Source organism: Aspergillus mulundensis (genome assembly GCF_003369625.1).
Source record: "Aspergillus mulundensis strain DSM 5745 chromosome Unknown scaffold_1, whole genome shotgun sequence".
Classification (NCBI taxonomy): domain Eukaryota; kingdom Fungi; phylum Ascomycota; class Eurotiomycetes; order Eurotiales; family Aspergillaceae; genus Aspergillus; species Aspergillus mulundensis.
In genome coordinates, this window is record NW_020797889.1 from 654,517 (window position 1) to 672,586 (window position 18,070).

An 18,070-nucleotide genomic window follows, 5' to 3' on the forward strand; every position below is an offset into this window, starting at 1 on the left:
ACCTTAAACAAACACTCCATCTACTCTCTCCCATCTCCAACAAAATGTCCTACAAACCCGTATGTCGCTCTCATCATCCAACTTCCCATAAAAGCCAACACTAACACCAAACCAGGACGGCCCTCCTCCTTCCTACCCAGCCCCCGTCCACGACCCCTACAGCCACCCAACCCCTCCCCCGGGCGCCGGACAAGACTACTACGGCGCGTCTCCTCCACCACAACAGTACGGCCAGGGTCAAGCGCCATACGGATATCCGACGCCTCCGCCGCAGGGATACCCGCCCCAGCAGCAGCAGCCGATGTACTACCCACCCAACGGTGGGTACCCGCCGCAGCAACAGCCCGGGTACTACCCTGAGGAGCAGCGAGGCGGTGGAGGCGGCGGCGGTCTCTGCGCGGGATTGTTGGCGGGTCTGGCATGCTGTTGCTGCTTGGATATCCTGTTTTAGGAGGATGGTTGATATGTTGCGAGTTGCGAGTTGGAAGTTGCAAGTTGCAAGTTGCAGGTGGCAGGGGCAGCGGGTGTGACTCGGCCTCACATCGCTCGTTGCGCGACGTTCGGTAGATTCGATATGGCTCGTGGAGTCTAGTCTGTTCGCTCGCTTGGGTCTTTTCTTTTCCTTTCCTTGATCTTTTCTTTTTTATGTTCGGCGCTTGGCTTAGAATTGATTCTACTGGGCATGATATGATGTTTGACTGGTTCCCATTCAGTCTGTTGAGAAGTCAGTTTGCGGTCATGAACTATTATTGATATCCTTTGCGTCTTTACACGCGAGAACGTCGCTCCTTGTGTTCGGGTTAGATAAGTAAATACTCCGTACAACGGCATTGATTCATCTCATTATCATTAACAGTCATATCATAATGGTATCATATCGTAGCATAACATAACATCCTGAGAATCGCATCGCATCGCACCAAGTCGCAAATTGTAACATCGCATAACCATCCCAACCAAACAACCTCCCGTCAAACCATCAATCTTGCCTCAACGCACTAGCTCAAGACCTCCCACTAAACTCACTCCCCCCATACGCCCTTCTCCGATACCGATCACTCCGACTCCTCGACTCACTACTACTCCGACTCCGACTCCGACTCCTCGACCTGGACCGATACCTCGAGCTAGGCGGCGGATCAACAACGCTCTCCTCCTCAATAACCTCCACAACCGCACCCCCTTCCCCCCCATTAGACCGAGAACGAGAGTCACTCGTCAGGCTCTCCTCAACGATAATCGCATCCCGCCCACGCCTCGACACGCCCGAGCGCGGGCCCCGTCGATTCCGAATCCCCACGTCCACGATTTCGGATGGCGTCGTTGAGGTCGCGATGGTGGAGGGGCTGAAGCGCCGGCCCGATGTCAGGGAGAGGTAGAGGAGGTATAGGAGCAGTAGGAAGCCGGCGACTGCGCCGAGGGTTGCGCCGACCACGACGCCCGGGTTTGGGGGGTTTTCGATGCGCCCGTAGGTTGAGGGGATGGAGATCGCGTTGTGCGTGATGTGGGTTGTTTTGGAGTCGTTGTCTGAGTCGCGGGGGATGATGGGGATGGCGTTTGCGTTTGCGGCGAGATTGGGAGTTGAGGCGCGGTGGATAGGGATGGTTGTGGATTTGTCTGTGGAAGGGGTACTAAAGCGCTCGTGGAACTGGAGAGGTGGGAGTGGAGGCGGCATTGCGTCTGTCGCTGTAGCTGTCCGTTTGAATGTCGGCTGTCGGCCGTTTGAGCGATAATGCAGGTTTCGCAGGTAGACGGTTCGTTAGGGCTTTGTTTGTCTCGATAGCGCAAGTATATGCCGTGGCATTGTTTTCGGATGACGGTGTTTCTTGCGTAAGCTTATTGTGTATGAGACACGCGATGGGATGATGTCTCGCATGGAATGGGACAATAATGCTGGGATTATCGGGGGCGTGGGTGGTTTTATGCGCTGGTGACTGGTGCAGCTGGTTTTATTCGGTGGCTGGGGATGGCCCCTGCTCGGACAACCCTTGATCGATCTACGGAGACTCCGGTCTCGACTCGATTCTCGCTCAAATATCTCACTAACTCACTCACTACCCTGCCAATATTTACAGCAGCTATCGCGATCCTAATAAGCGCCCTTCCTGGGCTGATACTTAACCCCATTAGCGATCTCAACATCCAGCGCTGTCCTAACCGGCGTCCCATGCACCAGCTCAAAACTATCCAATTTCGCACCGCTATTTTCCAGCGCCCAAAGCGTAACCGCGACCCAGTTCGTCCCCTGATAGTTGAGTATTCCCTCTGGCACCGGGAACCTCGTCTGCGGACCTATATTGTTCACGTACTTCCCGTACTGCCATCCGTTCACGTATAGCTGCACTCTATACGCGGGTGCGGGAGTCGTGCTGTTGCCGAATTCGAAGAAGATCGGGACGTCCCAGCCAGATTCGATATCAAGGTCAAACGAAGTCGTGTAGAAGGAAATGCCGGGTTTCGAGAGACCCTTGAGCGGGGTCGATGATTTCCACCCCTTGGACTTTGAGGGCGGGTAGGGCTGGTGGTACCCATGTCGCTCGGCGTAAAGCCCGCCCTCGTTCAATGGGCCGCGCGATTTATCGATGTAGTCCTCGCCGCCGAAGTTACCGGTTAGTTTCCACGTTATGTCGCTAGCATCGTGGCCGGTCAGTTCATAGTTGAGGATCCCGCGGGGCTTCTTCATCTCGTCTTGCCCGACGACCCAGTTCTCGTTTAGGCCCATGTTGTCAACCACTACGGTGAAAACGTACTCTTCTCCTGCTGTGAGGGAGGGAAGGGTATACGTTGCGTTGTGGTCTTGGTAGTCGTTTGACCCGGTCCAGGAGCCTAGGTATTTGCCGCTTAGCCAGACGGACGAGCCAAAGGCTTGCCCGCCTTGGGTTTGGATGGAGAAGTTGCTCTCGCGACCGTTTGCGGTGAAGTGCCCGCGGAAGAGGAGGTAGCCTGTGTGGAAGCCGTAGTCGCCGGCGTAGAGTGAGGTGGGAGTTTTGAGGGGGTAGATTGTGTTCTGGGTAGGTTGGTCCGCATCTGGCCAGGCAGAGTCGTCGTAGTTTGTTTGTATCTCTGGGAGGGTGTCGATTGATTTCCACTTCAGGCTTCCTAGATCAGGGAGACCGATCTCTGGAGGGGAGTACTTGACCTCCGTGCTCCATATTCCGTTCTTGTCGACTGCGTGGTGGGCTTTCTTGCCATTGATGAAGAGGTTCTTTGCTGCCTTCGGTGCTCCGATGACTTCGACCGGAGTGGTGGCATTGAAGTCAGCTGTAAGGTGCAGGGCGCTACCCTTGACGAAGGCAGTGCGGACGAGGTATCCGGCTTTGACGATTACAGACGCAGCGATGGCGTCCTTTGTGCTGTATGGGATGCTTTTCTCTGTGCCGAGTTGCGGCACCCAGTAGTTGTATGCCGAGTTTCGGTCTAATCTATCAGCTACCATGTTATTAGTTGAAAGGAGGACATACCGAGAAGAAGTATCTTCAGATCACCAATCTGAATGATACGCCGTGTAGGCTCAACATCCCAAGCAACCACCACAGCACCGCGGATTTGCTTGGAAGAGATGCCGGACTTGGACCCCTCAACGACCTTTGCCTTCTCCTTGGAGGAGACCGCAAGTTCATGATGCTCCCCAGGCCCACCAAACAGCACAAGGACCTTGCCGTTATGAAACTCCTTCCAAGTGAAGACTTCAGCAGTTGAGTACAGAATGTTCGTACCGGCAACATCGAAATCAACAAGATGAATCTTAGAATCACGCCCATTGAGCACCAACGACCCTCCGAGCTGGGGGACCGTCAGGTTTCCAGCACTTGTCGGGAGCCGGAGTTTATACGGAGTAGACGCCAGGCTGTTATAGGCGCTGTGGCGGAGCACGAAGAACGAGCCGGTGCCGTTTCCAAGCAACGGCGTCACTGTTAGGTCCGCCGTGTTGGTGTATGTCGTGTTTGTCAATGTGCCTGGGGTGGCTAGGAGGTAGCCCGGAGACGAGTTGATGAAGTTTGCAAGCAGCTTGAGCTCACTGTACTTCTCTCTGTAGATTTCTCGCGTCTCGGCAATGGGGGAGCCGTAGTCGTAAGAGGTATATCCGCCTGGATGACCGAGGTTGCCCCAGTTCGTCCCGCCGAAGGTCTGGAGGGTTAGACGAGTCTCGTAAAGAGATGGCCATGACGTACCATGTACAGACCGAGAATGCCCACTCCAAAGCTGAAGGTGTTCTTATGGAACACCCTTTCGAACTCGTAGCCAGTAAGAGCAGCGCATTTCTCGAAACCAGGTCCTCCCCATGGGTCGAATGCGCCGACTTGGTACTGCACTCTTTAGCATTCAAACATGCGACAGGAAAGAGAGACACTTACCTCAACCAAGGTGTAAGGTGTCGATGGGCTAATTTCAAGATGCAAATCGCGGTAGTCAGTTGGGAGATTGCCTTCAGGCCATACATCCGGATTCGCCTGCCTCTGTTAGCTGAAGAACTTCTTCCTGGTGATTCACATACACAATCAAATCCAAGCCTATCACCATTAGCACTGCGTGTAGAAATAGTCAATTGGCAACGTACGGATAGTTATCATGCCCGTAGATATCAACCTCGCCCTTTCCAGTCCCAGGAGCATTATGTCCACCCGGCCAAGCATCGTTGCTGATTGTGGGAACAACAATTCCCGCCCTTCGAGCCTGGTCGATGACGTATTGGAAGTAATCCGGGTTGGGAAACTCCTGCCCACAGCAGCCTCCACTGTACTCGTTATCAGGTTGGTAGAGGATCACAGGCCCGCCATTGGTGATCTGATATTTGGCAATGACTGCGCCGATGTGGGAAATGTAGCTGCTGCGCGTCAGTCCATGCATCCCAATTAATAACAGAACAAAACAGGAGTGGCTTACTTCTCCGTAGCATCCAGGTAACTCTGATCAGCTGACCGAATAGTCCCATTGAGCTTCTGCAGCCATCCCGGGAACCCGCCTCCAGAAGCTTCCGCGTTGATGTAAGGGCCCGGACGCGCAATGAGCCAGATACCCAGTTCCGAAGCCGCGTCGAAGAACGGTTCCCAGGCGAAACTCCCTTCAGCTCTGTACTCTCCAGGCTTTCCTTCCAGGAGGTTCCAGTCGACATAGAATGAAATGGTGTTGAAGCCGAGGGCTTTGACTTTGTGGAGGATGTCGGTCCATAGCGAGGGGACTGGGAGTCTGCTGGGGTCAGCGTATGCAGTACATAGGAGAGGAAGAAATGGCATACCTCCACGGATGAATTTCAGCGGCGAAGATCATGACCCTCTCTCCATTGATGAAGAGGGACTTGTCGTCCCAGGTGACCTACTCATTCCGTTAGACCACGGTCTTTTCAGCCCGACAAGAGAAAACACACGTATTCCTGCAACAAATCACGCTTCTCAGGGTCCGGATGCTCCGTGATTGTAAAGCCATTGAGCTTATGGGTAAGCGCAACACCAGCTGCCTGAGCTGCCAGCAGGGCAGCTGCACCGACTCGCAACAATCTCATGACGATCGACTCCACGGCAAAAGCCTAGACGAGCTGCAAGGCTCCAGATCGCATTCCTGCGGGGAGTGCATCATATTAATCCTTTGACCAGACGCAACCCCGCCTCTCCTCGAGAATGGGTTAATTCCGTCCGGCTAAGTGGGTGTAAGCACCTGCATTGAGCTGGCCTGGCTTCGAATCATGGAGCAGCTCCCGGCAGACCCTTGCTTCGGGACAAGAGGGGAGGTAATCTGGATCCCAATGACGAAATCATCTCGCCAGACGTCCAAGCCGGAGCCAAGGTTGGATAGATGAGGTGGAGTGAGGTGGGCGGACAGGAGAGGAGAGTCGATCGCGGGGGAATTTCTCCGCATCCCAGGCCCTGGCATCGGTCAGCAATACCTAAACGACAACCGCATCATCCAGTGGCCACACCAAGTGTCAATTATATCATGGTCCGTTCAACGTGCAATGCAGAGCTTCAGGGCCTTTACAAAGGCACTGAGGTAGGGAACCGGTATACTGCGTACTGCTTCTCCAGATGACTACCCTGGCAACAGACAGGGATCAGACCGACGGTCCTAATTATCCGTTGGATGTTTACTGCCGCAGCCTAGAGTTCTACTTTACCCGAATGACTAGGTGCATGTATGCAAGCATCGTACGGCCCGCACTCTAATAATCGGAGCTCATCTCCGGTCCTTCTAGGGTTAGATCAGGTTGAGGAAAGAGCGACCTTGGCCCGGCGTACGTACCTTCCTGGTGAGCAGGTACACGAGACGAGTAAAATGGGAAGGCGCGACCCATCATCAATGAGATTGTAATTGGCAGGAACGACCGGCAATGACCTCGATCGCTCCTTCCCATTTTATCTCCCTTGTTGGCGAGGCAACCGAGGACACCGAGCGTAGAAGGAAAAAACGCAGCTTTTATTCTATGAATAGCCCTAATTATACAGTTGTGTTGCTTCGGTCCTCTTCCTCGTTCGCCTTGGTGTACGTCTCCCGCGTATCCATCTGCTCCTGCTCGTCCTGGCCGAGGATAAGGTTCTCCTCCTTGATGGCCTCCTCTTCCGTAGCGAGGGCTTCCACAGCAGAAGGCTGTGCTGCGGCCTGCTGGTCGCGCTTCATCGTCGTGTTGAGGACGGGGGTGGAGTCGTTGAAGATACGGAGGAGCAGTGCGCGGCGGTCTTCCTTGGGAAGCATGAGGTTGACGGAGTGCAGAGAGCGCCAGAGCGGGAGGACCATTCGTTCGCTGGGAAAGTTAGTAAACTGATTTAAAATCATGGTGGGTGCGCAACGTACCTGAACTTGTCCTCTCCTTCGGGCTGGATGTAGATGATGCTGCATCCCATGGGGATATCCCTCACGCGCTCGCCAATCTCGCCGAGGTTCTGCCAGCCGCCACCGTCGACCTTGGGGAACATCTCCACGAGGAGCTTGCGGAAGGTCTCCTTCTCAGTCAGGGTAACGGCGCGAGCAGGGCCCAGCCATGGCTCGACAATGCGCAGACCGTCAGTCTGGATACGCCAGCGGCAGACATCGAGACGCTGGGCGTCCTGCTTGACGAACATCTTCACACCGCAGTGGACGAACTTGAGACCTTGGCCCTGGTTGGCGACGAGGATATCGCGGGCGAGAGCGCTGGTGTAGTAGACGGTTCTTGACAGAGTCGCCTCGGCGTTGCGGACCATGAACCGGTCGCGGGGGAAGCGGTCTGAGATCTGGAAGAAGTCGAAGATCGGCTGGAGCTCTTCGTGGTTGGGGTCCAGGTATCTGAAGGGCTCCTCGATGGGCTGGCCCGGTTTCCGCTTTACGGGCTTCGCCTGAGCTTCGGGGGCTGACGCCTGGGGGGTATCTGTAGGTGCGGGAGTGGGAGTGGCATCGGATGTCGGGACATCGGGTTCCTGGGCAGGGGGAGGTTGGTGGACTGGACGGTCTCCGATCACAACTTCGGCTCCGCTGTCGAGCTTGGTGCGCTTAACGGGGAGTTCGTCTTCGACAGTGTCCGCATCCCTCTTCGCTGAGGTTTGGCTAGTGGCAGAGTAGGGAGGCTGGTGAGTGGCCTCGGCGACGGAAGCGTTCTTCGCCTTCTCCAACTCGGCCTGCTCGTCATGGGGCACCAGGTCGTCCAGCGCATCGATCTTCTCCAGCGGCTCGCCAGAACCGCTCTTCTTCGAGTCAAGCTCCTCCGCAAGAGCAGCCACAGTGCCCTTGGGGATCACCTTAGACGAATCCTCAGGCTTGGCCTTGATCTCAGACTGCTTCTCCAGAACCGTGATGAAGAAACCGCCAGTGTCCTGCAGATGAGGGTAGACGCGCATACACCTTTCGAGGGGCAGGTCACTAGTAGGGGGGAACATGCCCTCGGCGAGGCGGCCGAGACCTGCAATGCCCGACTGGGCCCTCTGCTCCTCGACCTCCTTCCAGTTGTTCCACCAACGGTTCTCCCGGTCCATGACCCTCCAAGACTTTAATCCATCGACACGCTTCAACCCAGGCAGTTCCTTGCTGCAGTCGACAATCTTGACCTTCTCCAGACCACCGCAACGCTCAATCGCAGTCGCAACAACGGCCTCGTTCTCGATCGGGTTCAAACTGCATGTGGAGTACACCACACGACCGCCAACCTTCAGCATCTGCAGTGCGCGGATAAGGATCCGGACCTGAGTAGCGTACAGTCCGGCGGCGTTCTGAGGAGTCCAGTCCCTCCAGACACCGTAGTTCTTTCTGGCCGTACCGTCACCAGTGCAAGGCACGTCCGCGAGGATACGGTCGAACTTGAGGTATCTGTTAGGGGTGGGCTTGCCATCCTCGCTTGGCTTCGACGGCAGTTTGATGGAGGGGTACATGGTGGCATCGTGGTTCGTAACGATAAGGTTAGGCGAGCTAAGACGCTTCATCTGGTGGATCAACATGTGCGCACGCTTGTGGTCGCTGTCGTTGGCGATAAGCAAGCCAGTCGTTCGTCCATCATCGTTCAGACCCTCGGGCCCAGCGGGCTCGGGGCCAACAGTCCCCTCCTTCGCCTGCTTGGCAACCTGAAGCATCGCCTCCTCCTCGCCGGCGTGAACCATCTCCATCAGCTGCGCGGACTTGCTTCCGGGCGCAGCGCACATGTCCAGGACCGTCATGCCCGGGCGCAAGTCCATCAGAAGCGGCGGAATCATACTGACAACCTCCTGCCTGCTGATATTTCCAACATCCGTCTCGGCGACAAGGAACTTCTGGAACGACGCGAACGGCGCAAAGCGACGGATCACCTGCTTGGGGGTCGTCATGGACCACGCAAGACGGTCGGGGTACCAGTCGACGGGGCGCGGCGGCTCGACATTGGCGCCCTCATACTGAACGGCGGTGATCTCGGGGATGTAGTAGTTCTTCAGACGTTCCTGCACGAAAAGCGCATGGCTTTTTAGGGCTTATCAGCGCTGGCCTCGAAAATGGCTTTTTCGTTTTCATGAGAAACATACCCTTTTGAACCCGTGAAGCGGAAGCTGTTGGGGAGACCCCGCCGCATAGCCTCCCAGAAGACCTCGCGCTCCTCCTCGGGAATGATGCCCTGCTCATTGTAGTACTTCTCGAACCGCTCGTTCTCCTTGGGGATGTCCTCCCAGTTTCCGCGCTCGGAGCGTTGGCCGCCGCGTCCACCACCACGACCGCCCTTATTGAACTGCAGCAGAGTCAGAGTATGAAAGAGCCAGTAGAGCGAAAATCAAACCAACCTTCCTATCGCGCTTACCCATGGCTAAGACAGTAATTGGCTGATGGTCTCGGCGAGGGTATTCGGGGAATTTTCGAGCCCCAAGTGATCCCACCGGAACATTTCTATTCCGGAAAACCCTCCCGAGCATATTTTGATGGAGCAGGAAGGCGGTGCGGAGCCGACCAGGAGATTGGTCAGTTCGAAACTGAGAGTCACGTGATATGTTTGACTAAGCTTAAAACGTAACTACATGTTTACGTAACTACACGGTACCTGCCTTTTGCGGGCAGCTTACCCGGACATCCAGTACCTTACCATAAGGGCCTACGGTTGCTTGTGTAGTTGTTCGACTTCATATCTCATGGATCAATCGTTCTATAAACTCCAAACAAACAGCTCCAAGAATAACCTACTTATCCACCCAGCTCTTTGCCAACCGACTCTTACTAGTCGCCAGCTGCGCAACAGAAGTAACAGTCGCACTCCCCAAGATGTCAAAGACCGCAATATCAGCCTGCATCTCCTTCGCAAACCAGCTGCGCAGCTCCACCGCAACTAGCGAGTCAACACCATACTGATGCAGCGGCTTGTTCGCATCTAATTCCGCCATGGGTATTGACAATGCCTTGGAGAGCCTGGCCAGCAAGGCTTGGACGACGGCTTCATTGGCCGCGGTGATTGCCTCCGCCTGCGTGAACAGTGCGGCGACGTTAGTGGTGCTTTCTGCTGCGACTGTGTTGTTACCGCTCGATTGAGTTTGCTGGAAGAGTTGGCGGAACATGGGCTTGTTCATGAATGCGTCGGCTTCGCCTGGGCTCAGTTTGTCGACATTTGGGGTGATGCGGACAGTTGTTTGGCAGGGGATACCAGTGATGGGGCTCGCGTTGCAGTAGACGTCTAGGAGGGCGTGAATCTCCGGCTCGGTGATGGGGGTCATGGGCGAGTCCATGAGGTGCCGTTTCTGGAGCCGGACGTCATCGACCACGGCGCCGGTGAAGCCAACCACTCCCAGGTCCAGTGAGGTGGCCTTCTCACCTAGTCCGACACGGTATGCTGCAAGGGCGTCTTGGAATGTATTTCCTGCGGCGTAGTTGGCTTGCCCTTTGGTTCCGGAGATGCCCGAGATGGAGGCAAGCATGATGAAGAAGTCCATGCCGGCCGGCAACTGCTGGTGTAAGTTCCATGACCCTTGGACCTTAGGGGGAAGTGATTCTGTCCAAGAAGCGTAGGGCATGGCTTCAAAGAGGGCGTCTCGAAGGACCATTGCTGCCTGGATGCATCCTTTGATTGGTGGCATCCCTTGCGACTTACACGCTTCAAGTGTGCTCTGAAGTGATTTTGGATCCGCAATGTCGCAAGAAGGAGTCAACACACGGACGCCCCTACATCCGAGGTCGTGCACTAGCTGTTGAGCCTCGAGGGATTTGCTTCCTGATCGCGAGAGCAGAAGCAGGAATCGAGCACCCCGATCCGCCAGCCATATGGCTATATTGCGACCTAGGCCTCCAAGTCCACCGGATATAACATATGTGCTGTTTGCATCGAGCGAAGTGGTGGGGCGCGGATTCAACACAGTCTAGACATGGCAATCAGTGACTACTGCTAGGGCAGGAGAAGAACTGATGACTTACCATCACCTCGTCGTCCTCTCGCATCTCAATCACAACTTTCCCGTTATGCTTCCCGCCCTGCATAATCCGAATGGCCTTTTCAAACTCACCGATACCAAACCTATGTAAAGGCCGTGCCGGCTGGATCTTTCCCTGCTTAACCATCTCCAAAACCGCCGACAGTGCGGCTGCACACATCCCAGGTCGATCTTTCATCATGGACGCCAGATTAATCGCACTGAAAGAGACATTGTGCAGGAACTGTCCCATCGGGAGACTGTCATTTGCCAGGATATCCTTGATACCAATCTCCAAGAACCGCCCATAGGGCGCAATGCAGTCCCACGAGGCCCTAAGGCTTTCACCAGCTAGCGAGTTGAACACCGCATCGACGCCGCGGCCCTTTGTGCGAGCCTTGATGGCACTAGCGAACAGAGTAGATCGACTCGAGAAGATGTGCGCCTCGGGGATATTGTAGACATCCATCAGGAATTTCCGCTTCTCGTCCGAGCCAACTGTGGTAAAGACCGTGACTCCCAAGTTCTGAGCAAGCTGGATAGCCGCCTGCCCTGTGCCTCCAGCACCAGAGTGGATGAGTATTGACTCGCCTGCTCGCATGCGAGCCACCTCATAAAGTGCAATATAGGCCGTGGCAAAGTTGACTGGAACAGCTGCAGCCTCTGCAAACGACATCCCAGGCCATATCTTGGCCACGCCGGCACTCTCTTTCAGACGAATGAAGTTTGAAAAACAGCTACCATGAAGAGCCACGACTGAATCGCCAACTTGAAATTTCTGACAGGCATCGCCTGTGCGGACCACGACGCCAGAACATTCAAACCCCATGTGAGGCGAGCTCAGCTGGCCGACAGCGATTAGGACGTCGCGGAAGTTCAGACCAGCGCATTTGACTTCGACCTCAATCTCATCGGGGTCCAGGGCGCGTCCCGCAGCCTTGTCTTCAATGAATTTGAAGCCTGGGACCAGTCCGGAAGACACAGTATCCAGCTGGAGGGGGACATCGGCGGCTGAAAAGCGCTGGATCTTCTGCTGGTTGGGAACTGTGCGGGTAGCAATCTGGTTATTTAGCTGTGCAGAGGTGACCAACCGGCCAATGTGCAGCAGGCCTTGTTGCTCCAGATACTCTGTATCCTGCTTCATACTTCCCGACGAGACTAGCAGTTCAATGATTTTCAAAATCTGACCCTGTTGGTGGTCAGGGCTAGCTTCTTCAAGAGACAGCAGATAACAGCTCTTTCGGTCATCTTCCGCAGTCAGCACACGGAGAAGCCCTTCAGCGAGTCTCAGGTGAGGCCTAGGAGTAAGAGCACCGCCGCCGGAGCTAACCCATAGGACATCAGCTGTAGAGCACAGCAGACGCTTTAGTTCATCGAAAGACTCTGCTGGGATATCGACGAGTAACGGATGCAGGAGCTCGACGAGGAACACTCGCAGCGAGGTCGTATCAGCAATGTCTTTCTGAGACTCGCCAATTGGAACGCATTGAACGGGCGACTCTGCCAGCCGTTGACAAACTCGAGCCAAGGAATGGGCGACTTCTGTTTGCTGTGGCTGGGAGGCATCATAGATAATCTCAATACTACCAAAGGACACTTGCTTTGTAGTATCTGCCACAGCGGAAGAAATAAGAAAGGCGCTTTCATGGCAACGGGCATCGTCGTAGTCCGGCAGCGCTACATCAAGCCCCGAGAAGCCGGTTTGCTGCAGGAGCTCATGCCACTGCTTCTTGTCGACGCAAGGCCCGAACTTTCGATACGGCTCCGAGCCTAACATGGTTAGCAGTCTCCAAAACAATAGCAGTATAGCTGTCTTACTTAACCACCAGCCCTCTAGAAGACCGAAGATACTGGCTGTGCGAATGACTTGGGTCTCGGTGATTTCGTACAAGATGAGTTTTCCGCCGCTGTAGCTTGTCAGATGTGGCCTTATTCAGTTGAGATTACTTACGGCTTCAGTAATCTGCGAGCATTTGTCAGAGTCCTCTTTAAGTCCACTGTGGCATGGAGCACCTGCATCAAGTCAGCACACGATACGAAGAGACAAGTCAATGCCTGGCATACCAGTGACGCTACAACAACATCATAGGTCCCGCACTCAAAACCTTGAGCCTCCGGATCCTTCTCAATGTCAAGCGTACGGAACTGCATCAGCTCGCCCTCCCCGCGGAACTCGTCCTGAGCCTCGCCAAAGAAGGATCGCGAGATATCGGTATAATCCCAGCGGGAATATCGCCGGTCATTGGAGGACCCGCCACCGCGACCCAAATATCGAAGCATTATTTCTGTCAAGGAACCAGTACCGGCGCCGATCTCGACGATCTTCATCTGGGGGTCGCGGTGGGCCAGGAGATCTAGATACGTCCCAAATCGCCTCAGGCCATCTGAATCGAGGAGCTAGATACAGTCAGTAATCAGCTTGCTATTGGTCCGCTGATACCTATGTAGACTCACCTGCTGATAAAAGCGTTTCATCTGATCACCTTGAAACAAGAAAGCCAGAGGATCGAGCTCGCCAGTCAGAAAGAGTGGCAGGTTGCGCGCCACCGACACTGCCAAATTCGCTTGTTTGTTCTCATCGAGCAGTCGTTCTTCGACCTGATGTATGTAGTCTTTGTCGTCCAGCCGACTCTTCCAGGGCTCAACCGCGAACTGGACTTGGCCTTCATCAATGAGCCGCTTCTGCTCCCACATCCAGTCGATATACTTCGTCAAATGCGGCTGAGCTGGCTCGCTGGGCAATTGGCGGAGAGTCTGTAAAATACGAGCAGTCAGGACAAAGTCCAGCTCCGTGAAGAAGGTGGCGCCCGGCCCTGAACGGTCTTCCTCTAGTGTGTTCGCGCAGAGATCAGTAATCTCATCGTTTCTCAGCAAACCCAAGTCCGGTTTCCATTCGATGTGATGACATAGTCTCTCCTGAGATGGGGTCACCGTTTCGTCGTCATCGTCGACTGCTGCGCTGACCACGTTTGACCTAAAGCCCGAGACTTTGACCAAAACGTGCTGCAGCTCCTCATCGAACACATTGATATCAACTGAATTACCCCGCTGAACGTCGTCCGACTTGATCGCGTGCACCTTTAATACGTCAGACGAGAGTTGGGAAAGGCCATCGTCGGAGATCCAGAGCTCTTCGATTTGCGTGGGGACCATGGTAGGAATCATCTGCGTTCCTGACTCGGTCATTGTCCATATGGCGGTCTGAATGATGGCATCGAGGGTCGTAGGATGGATTGTCTCGGCGCCTTCGCGGACCCTCTTGACCTTACTGGTAACCTGGCTATCATCATCCCGGGTCCACGCCAGCGAGGTCACCAGCTGGAATGATTTGCCGTATCCAAGCCCGCAACGGCTTGTGTACTCGTAGATACCTTCGTCGTCGACGGGTGTATGTGCTGCATGCTGGACAGCGGTGTAGCCGCTTATTTGGTCAGCTAGCAGCTCTAGACCAATTTCCTTATCTCTGTTGCTGTCCTCCGAGGCATATACAATATGTATTGAGCCAGTGCAATTCTCGGTCCATGTCTCGTTGTCGTAGGTGCAGAGCCTAAATTCAAATGAACCCGTGCTTCGTGAGTCTGCACTCTGCAAAGGACGCATGTAAAAGCCAGTTTCGATACCGCTGGAACTCGAGGGAACGCGAATAGGAGCATTGAACTTTGCCTCTTTAATCTTGAAGCCAGCGATTTTCTTGTCGGGCCCAGCCATCTGCTTGGCAGCTTCGATGGCCATTGCCAGCATACCCATTCCTGGATATAAGATTGTATCATTAACCTAGGAAGCCATTAGAGTGTGCCCAAATATATTGAAGAAAACCGACCTTGTGATCCTCCACCCATGGCATCTCGGCCAAGCGAATGAAATGCCGCCAACGTGCTTCTAAGGGATTCCAGTTCGGATCAGGCACCCCGAGAAGGTCATTGCGCGCGAACTTTCGCAAGCGATGACCTTTGCTAAGTTGCGACTCATGCCAGTAAGACTTAGAATGATCAAATGGATATTCCGGCAAATTCGACAAGCTTTTAGGCTGCCTACCGGGACCACCATTCACGCTCGATAGATCGACTGGATAGCCCGCTGAATGCAGGTGGCCAGCTGCCGTCATCGCAGTATCGACTGCAGCCACATTCCGCACCAGCATCGAGAGATACGAAGTTGATTTATCTTTGTTGATGGCCTTGAGGATATCCTTGCAAGCTCCCTGCATCACCGAATGTGGCCCGAGTTCAAGTAGGTGATGAATCGGAAGACTTCTAAGATGGCTTCGGTCCAGCTTTCTAGGAGGATCCGCTGAGCTTGAGCACAGGGTAGACAGTGCATCCAGGAAAAGAACGGGAGACACCAGATTTCGCACCCAATAGTCAGGCTTAGCTAGTTCCTCAGGTTCAATCCAAGTGCCAGTGACAGACGATACCATTTTCGGACAAGCCTTGTCATGCAGCGTAGGTGCATCCAATTTCCCAAGTGCTGTCCGATATTCTTCGGCAACCTCTTCCATCTGTGCTGAATGGTAGGCAACCCCTACCTTTAGCTTGCGGGCAAACACCTCGGCTTCATCCAGCCGCTCTTTGAGAACATCTATAAGTGACACATCACCTGAAACAGTCACGCTCTTCGGGCTATTAACACACGCAATGTTGATCCATGCGTCACTGTGTTGTTTCTTGATAGCCTCAATATAAGAGGCAGCATCCTCTGCCGAAAGGGCCACGGCTAGCATCGTTCCCTTTCGAGGGCTATGGGTAATGAGTTTGCCACTGAGCTTCCCACGGTAAAACGCTACCTTCCAAGCTGATTGCTGAGAGATAGCTTGAGCGGAGTATCTGACTATTGTCAGTTTCTGTACTGAAAGTGCTGGTTAAAAGATCTTACGCTGCAGCAACCTCCCCCGAAGAATGACCCACAACGGCGCGTGGTACCAGGTTCCAACTCCGAAGGAGGTCTACCAGAGCCACCTGCAAGGCAGTGGTCATGGTCTGGCTGTACTCTGGCTGGTTGACCAGAGACTCCGACTCTGGCCGCTGAAGCTCATCTATGACTATGTTAGAAAGAGCGTACCAATCGAAAAGCAGACATACCAAGGATGTTCCAGCTGCACCCCAGTGACCGTAGATATATCCCTGCCGACTTGATACTCTCGTAGAAAACCGCGTAAGCGGAGAGCAGCTCGCGGCCCATTGCATACCATTGAGCCCCTTGCTGCAGGCCGTTAGAAGTGCTCTTTATGGTGGCCACGCAGACTTACCCCAGAAAATACCAAAGCCAGATTGGGCGAGGTGTGAGCGCGAGACGCCGGGGTGAACTTGTCCGGTATCAGACTCCAGTCATCGGAAGAGCGTGCAAGCACAAATGATCTCCACGGAAACTGGGTTCGACGACTCCCAAGCGTGTAAGAGAGGTCATATAAATACTCTTTTGTGTTCTTGGGCGCACTTTTTGAGAAAAACGGCCTCCAGGACTCTTGGATACGAGCGAGTCCCTTTTCATCAGCAGACGACCATACTAAAAGCTTCGGCAAATCATTCTCCTCTTTTGAAGCCTCCAAACATAGGGAGTTGCTTATTCCATTACTCTGGCCTGCAGAGTGCAAACGCGAAAATGGGCTTGGACTGGTATTGTGACTTCCCTGGAGGCCACGAAGACGAAGAAAGTTGTAGGCATCGTCCAAGATAATATGCGAGTTGGAGCCGCCAAATCCAAAAGAGCTGACTGACGCTCGTCGAAGGCCATTTGTCGGCCACGCGATGGGCTTATTGGGGATCTGTCCGCTCGAAATTAGCCGGGGAAAGTTCAGCTTGCAAACTAACCCACCTTGATATGAAGGAACTCATCGTCAATACGAGGATTCAAACTCTCATAGTTGGTGCTGTTTGGGGGTATCACTCCATTTTCCAGGGCAAGTATGGCTTTTATAACTCCTGCCACCCCAGCAGCTCCTTCAAGATGACCGATGGTAGATTTCACCGATCCTCTTCCGAACAATTAGCGAGAACGGTGCAAGGCACGGCATCTGAACGTACATATACAAGGGATCTTCATTGGTCCGGTAAGACCGAAATATCGAACCGATGGCTTTACTCTCGATCGGATCGCCAACCGCTGTTCCTGTTCCATGGGCCTCGAAATACCGAGTGTCTGCCATGTCCAAACCACCCTTGCGATAGGTATCTTGTATCAGGGCTCTCTGCATCGCCATATTTGGTAATGTGATCCCTGGAGTCCTCCCGTCCTGGTTGGAAGCAGAGGCCCGAATAACAGCTCGAATGGTGTCGCCGTCGCGGATGGCATCGTTTACGGGCTTGATGACCAACACCCCGACACCTTCACCGCGGGCATACCCGTTCCCCCGACGGTCAAAACTATAACAGCGGCCATCGGGGGACAAGAGCCCGAGATTGTTCAGGCTCAGACCAATCTCTAGGGCTATGATGGCGTTACTGCCAATGGCCATGCCCATGGCAGAGTCACCACTCCAGATCGACTGGCAGGCCAAGTCAATCGCCATCAAACTGCTGGAGCAGGCTGTGTCGACGGTAGCACTGGGGCCGTTGAGATCGAAGAACCAGCTCACGCGGTTGGACAGCATGTTCATCGAGGTTCCCGTTGCTTCAAATTTGGGCAACGCCTGCGGGTCCTTGTTCTGGAGAGTTTCGTAATCATGCCCGAAGGACCCTGTAAAGACGCACGTCTTTGAGCGGGCCACTTGGTTCATTGTAATACCGGCATTCTCGAGAGCGCGGTAAGAGGTTTCCAAGACCAACCGCTGCTGAGGGTCCATGGCCTCGGCCTCGGCCGCAGTGATGGAAAAGAAGGGCGCATCGAAGAGACTAAGGTCATCTTTCATAAAGTGGGCTCCCCTGACAGACAAGCTATCCAGACGGTTGGAGTCGGGGTGATAGTGGGCGTCAATGTTGAGTCTGTCGGGAGGAAACTCGGTTGCAGCGCACCTTCCCTTCACGATCATGTCCCAGAATGACTCAGCATCAACACCGTCCCCTGGGAACTTGAACGACAAGCCCACAATCGCCAGTGGGCGGAGAAGATCTTGGTCGCCCGGCATGGTCACGAATTGTCAACGGTGATTTGGCTTGGGGTCTTGAACAATTGGTGAAACGGAACCGGGCTGACCATGACATGGCCACATTCTTATATATTGACGCTAAGTAGCATCATAGGGCCTGCAGGACACAGAGACAATCATTGGTGGCCGCATCTTTTGGAGGCTAGCACATCGTGCCGCGCACTGCCCGGCGGGCGGA

The 18,070-nt window shown here is 54.3% G+C and overlaps 4 protein-coding genes across 4 annotated transcripts; 1 reads left to right on the top strand and 3 right to left on the bottom strand.

The window, feature by feature from the left end:
* Positions 1 to 44: 44 nt before the first annotated feature.
* On the top strand, positions 45 to 451 carry DSM5745_01752 (uncharacterized protein; the record flags this gene model as incomplete). The annotated part of the gene is made up of 2 exons (XM_026743768.1): positions 45 to 59; positions 116 to 451. 2 exons carry the CDS (start codon positions 45 to 47, stop codon positions 449 to 451), a joined length of 351 nt encoding a protein of 116 aa, XP_026606931.1.
* A 1,638-nt stretch (positions 452 to 2,089) lies between these two features.
* Positions 2,090 to 5,500, bottom strand: DSM5745_01753 (glycoside hydrolase family 35 protein; the record flags this gene model as incomplete). Its single annotated transcript, XM_026743769.1, has 9 exons — positions 2,090 to 3,417; positions 3,462 to 4,128; positions 4,173 to 4,307; positions 4,356 to 4,451; positions 4,496 to 4,511; positions 4,559 to 4,825; positions 4,885 to 5,187; positions 5,237 to 5,313; positions 5,366 to 5,500. The coding sequence occupies 9 exons, from the start codon at positions 5,498 to 5,500 to the stop codon at positions 2,090 to 2,092; spliced, it is 3,024 nt and encodes a 1,007-aa protein (XP_026606932.1).
* Positions 5,501 to 6,429: 929 nt separating this feature from the next.
* On the bottom strand, positions 6,430 to 9,224 carry DSM5745_01754 (tRNA (cytosine-C5-)-methyltransferase; the record flags this gene model as incomplete). The annotated part of the gene is made up of 4 exons (XM_026743770.1): positions 6,430 to 6,733; positions 6,784 to 8,889; positions 8,952 to 9,151; positions 9,204 to 9,224. The coding sequence occupies 4 exons, from the start codon at positions 9,222 to 9,224 to the stop codon at positions 6,430 to 6,432; spliced, it is 2,631 nt and encodes an 876-aa protein (XP_026606933.1).
* Positions 9,225 to 9,593: 369 nt separating this feature from the next.
* On the bottom strand, positions 9,594 to 17,871 carry DSM5745_01755 (type I polyketide synthase; the record flags this gene model as incomplete). The annotated part of the gene is made up of 12 exons (XM_026743771.1): positions 9,594 to 10,760; positions 10,816 to 12,581; positions 12,630 to 12,718; positions 12,763 to 12,824; positions 12,876 to 13,208; positions 13,266 to 14,585; positions 14,632 to 15,634; positions 15,684 to 15,843; positions 15,890 to 16,010; positions 16,057 to 16,572; positions 16,623 to 16,782; positions 16,832 to 17,871. 12 exons carry the CDS (start codon positions 17,869 to 17,871, stop codon positions 9,594 to 9,596), a joined length of 7,737 nt encoding a protein of 2,578 aa, XP_026606934.1.
* Positions 17,872 to 18,070: the final 199 nt, after the last annotated feature.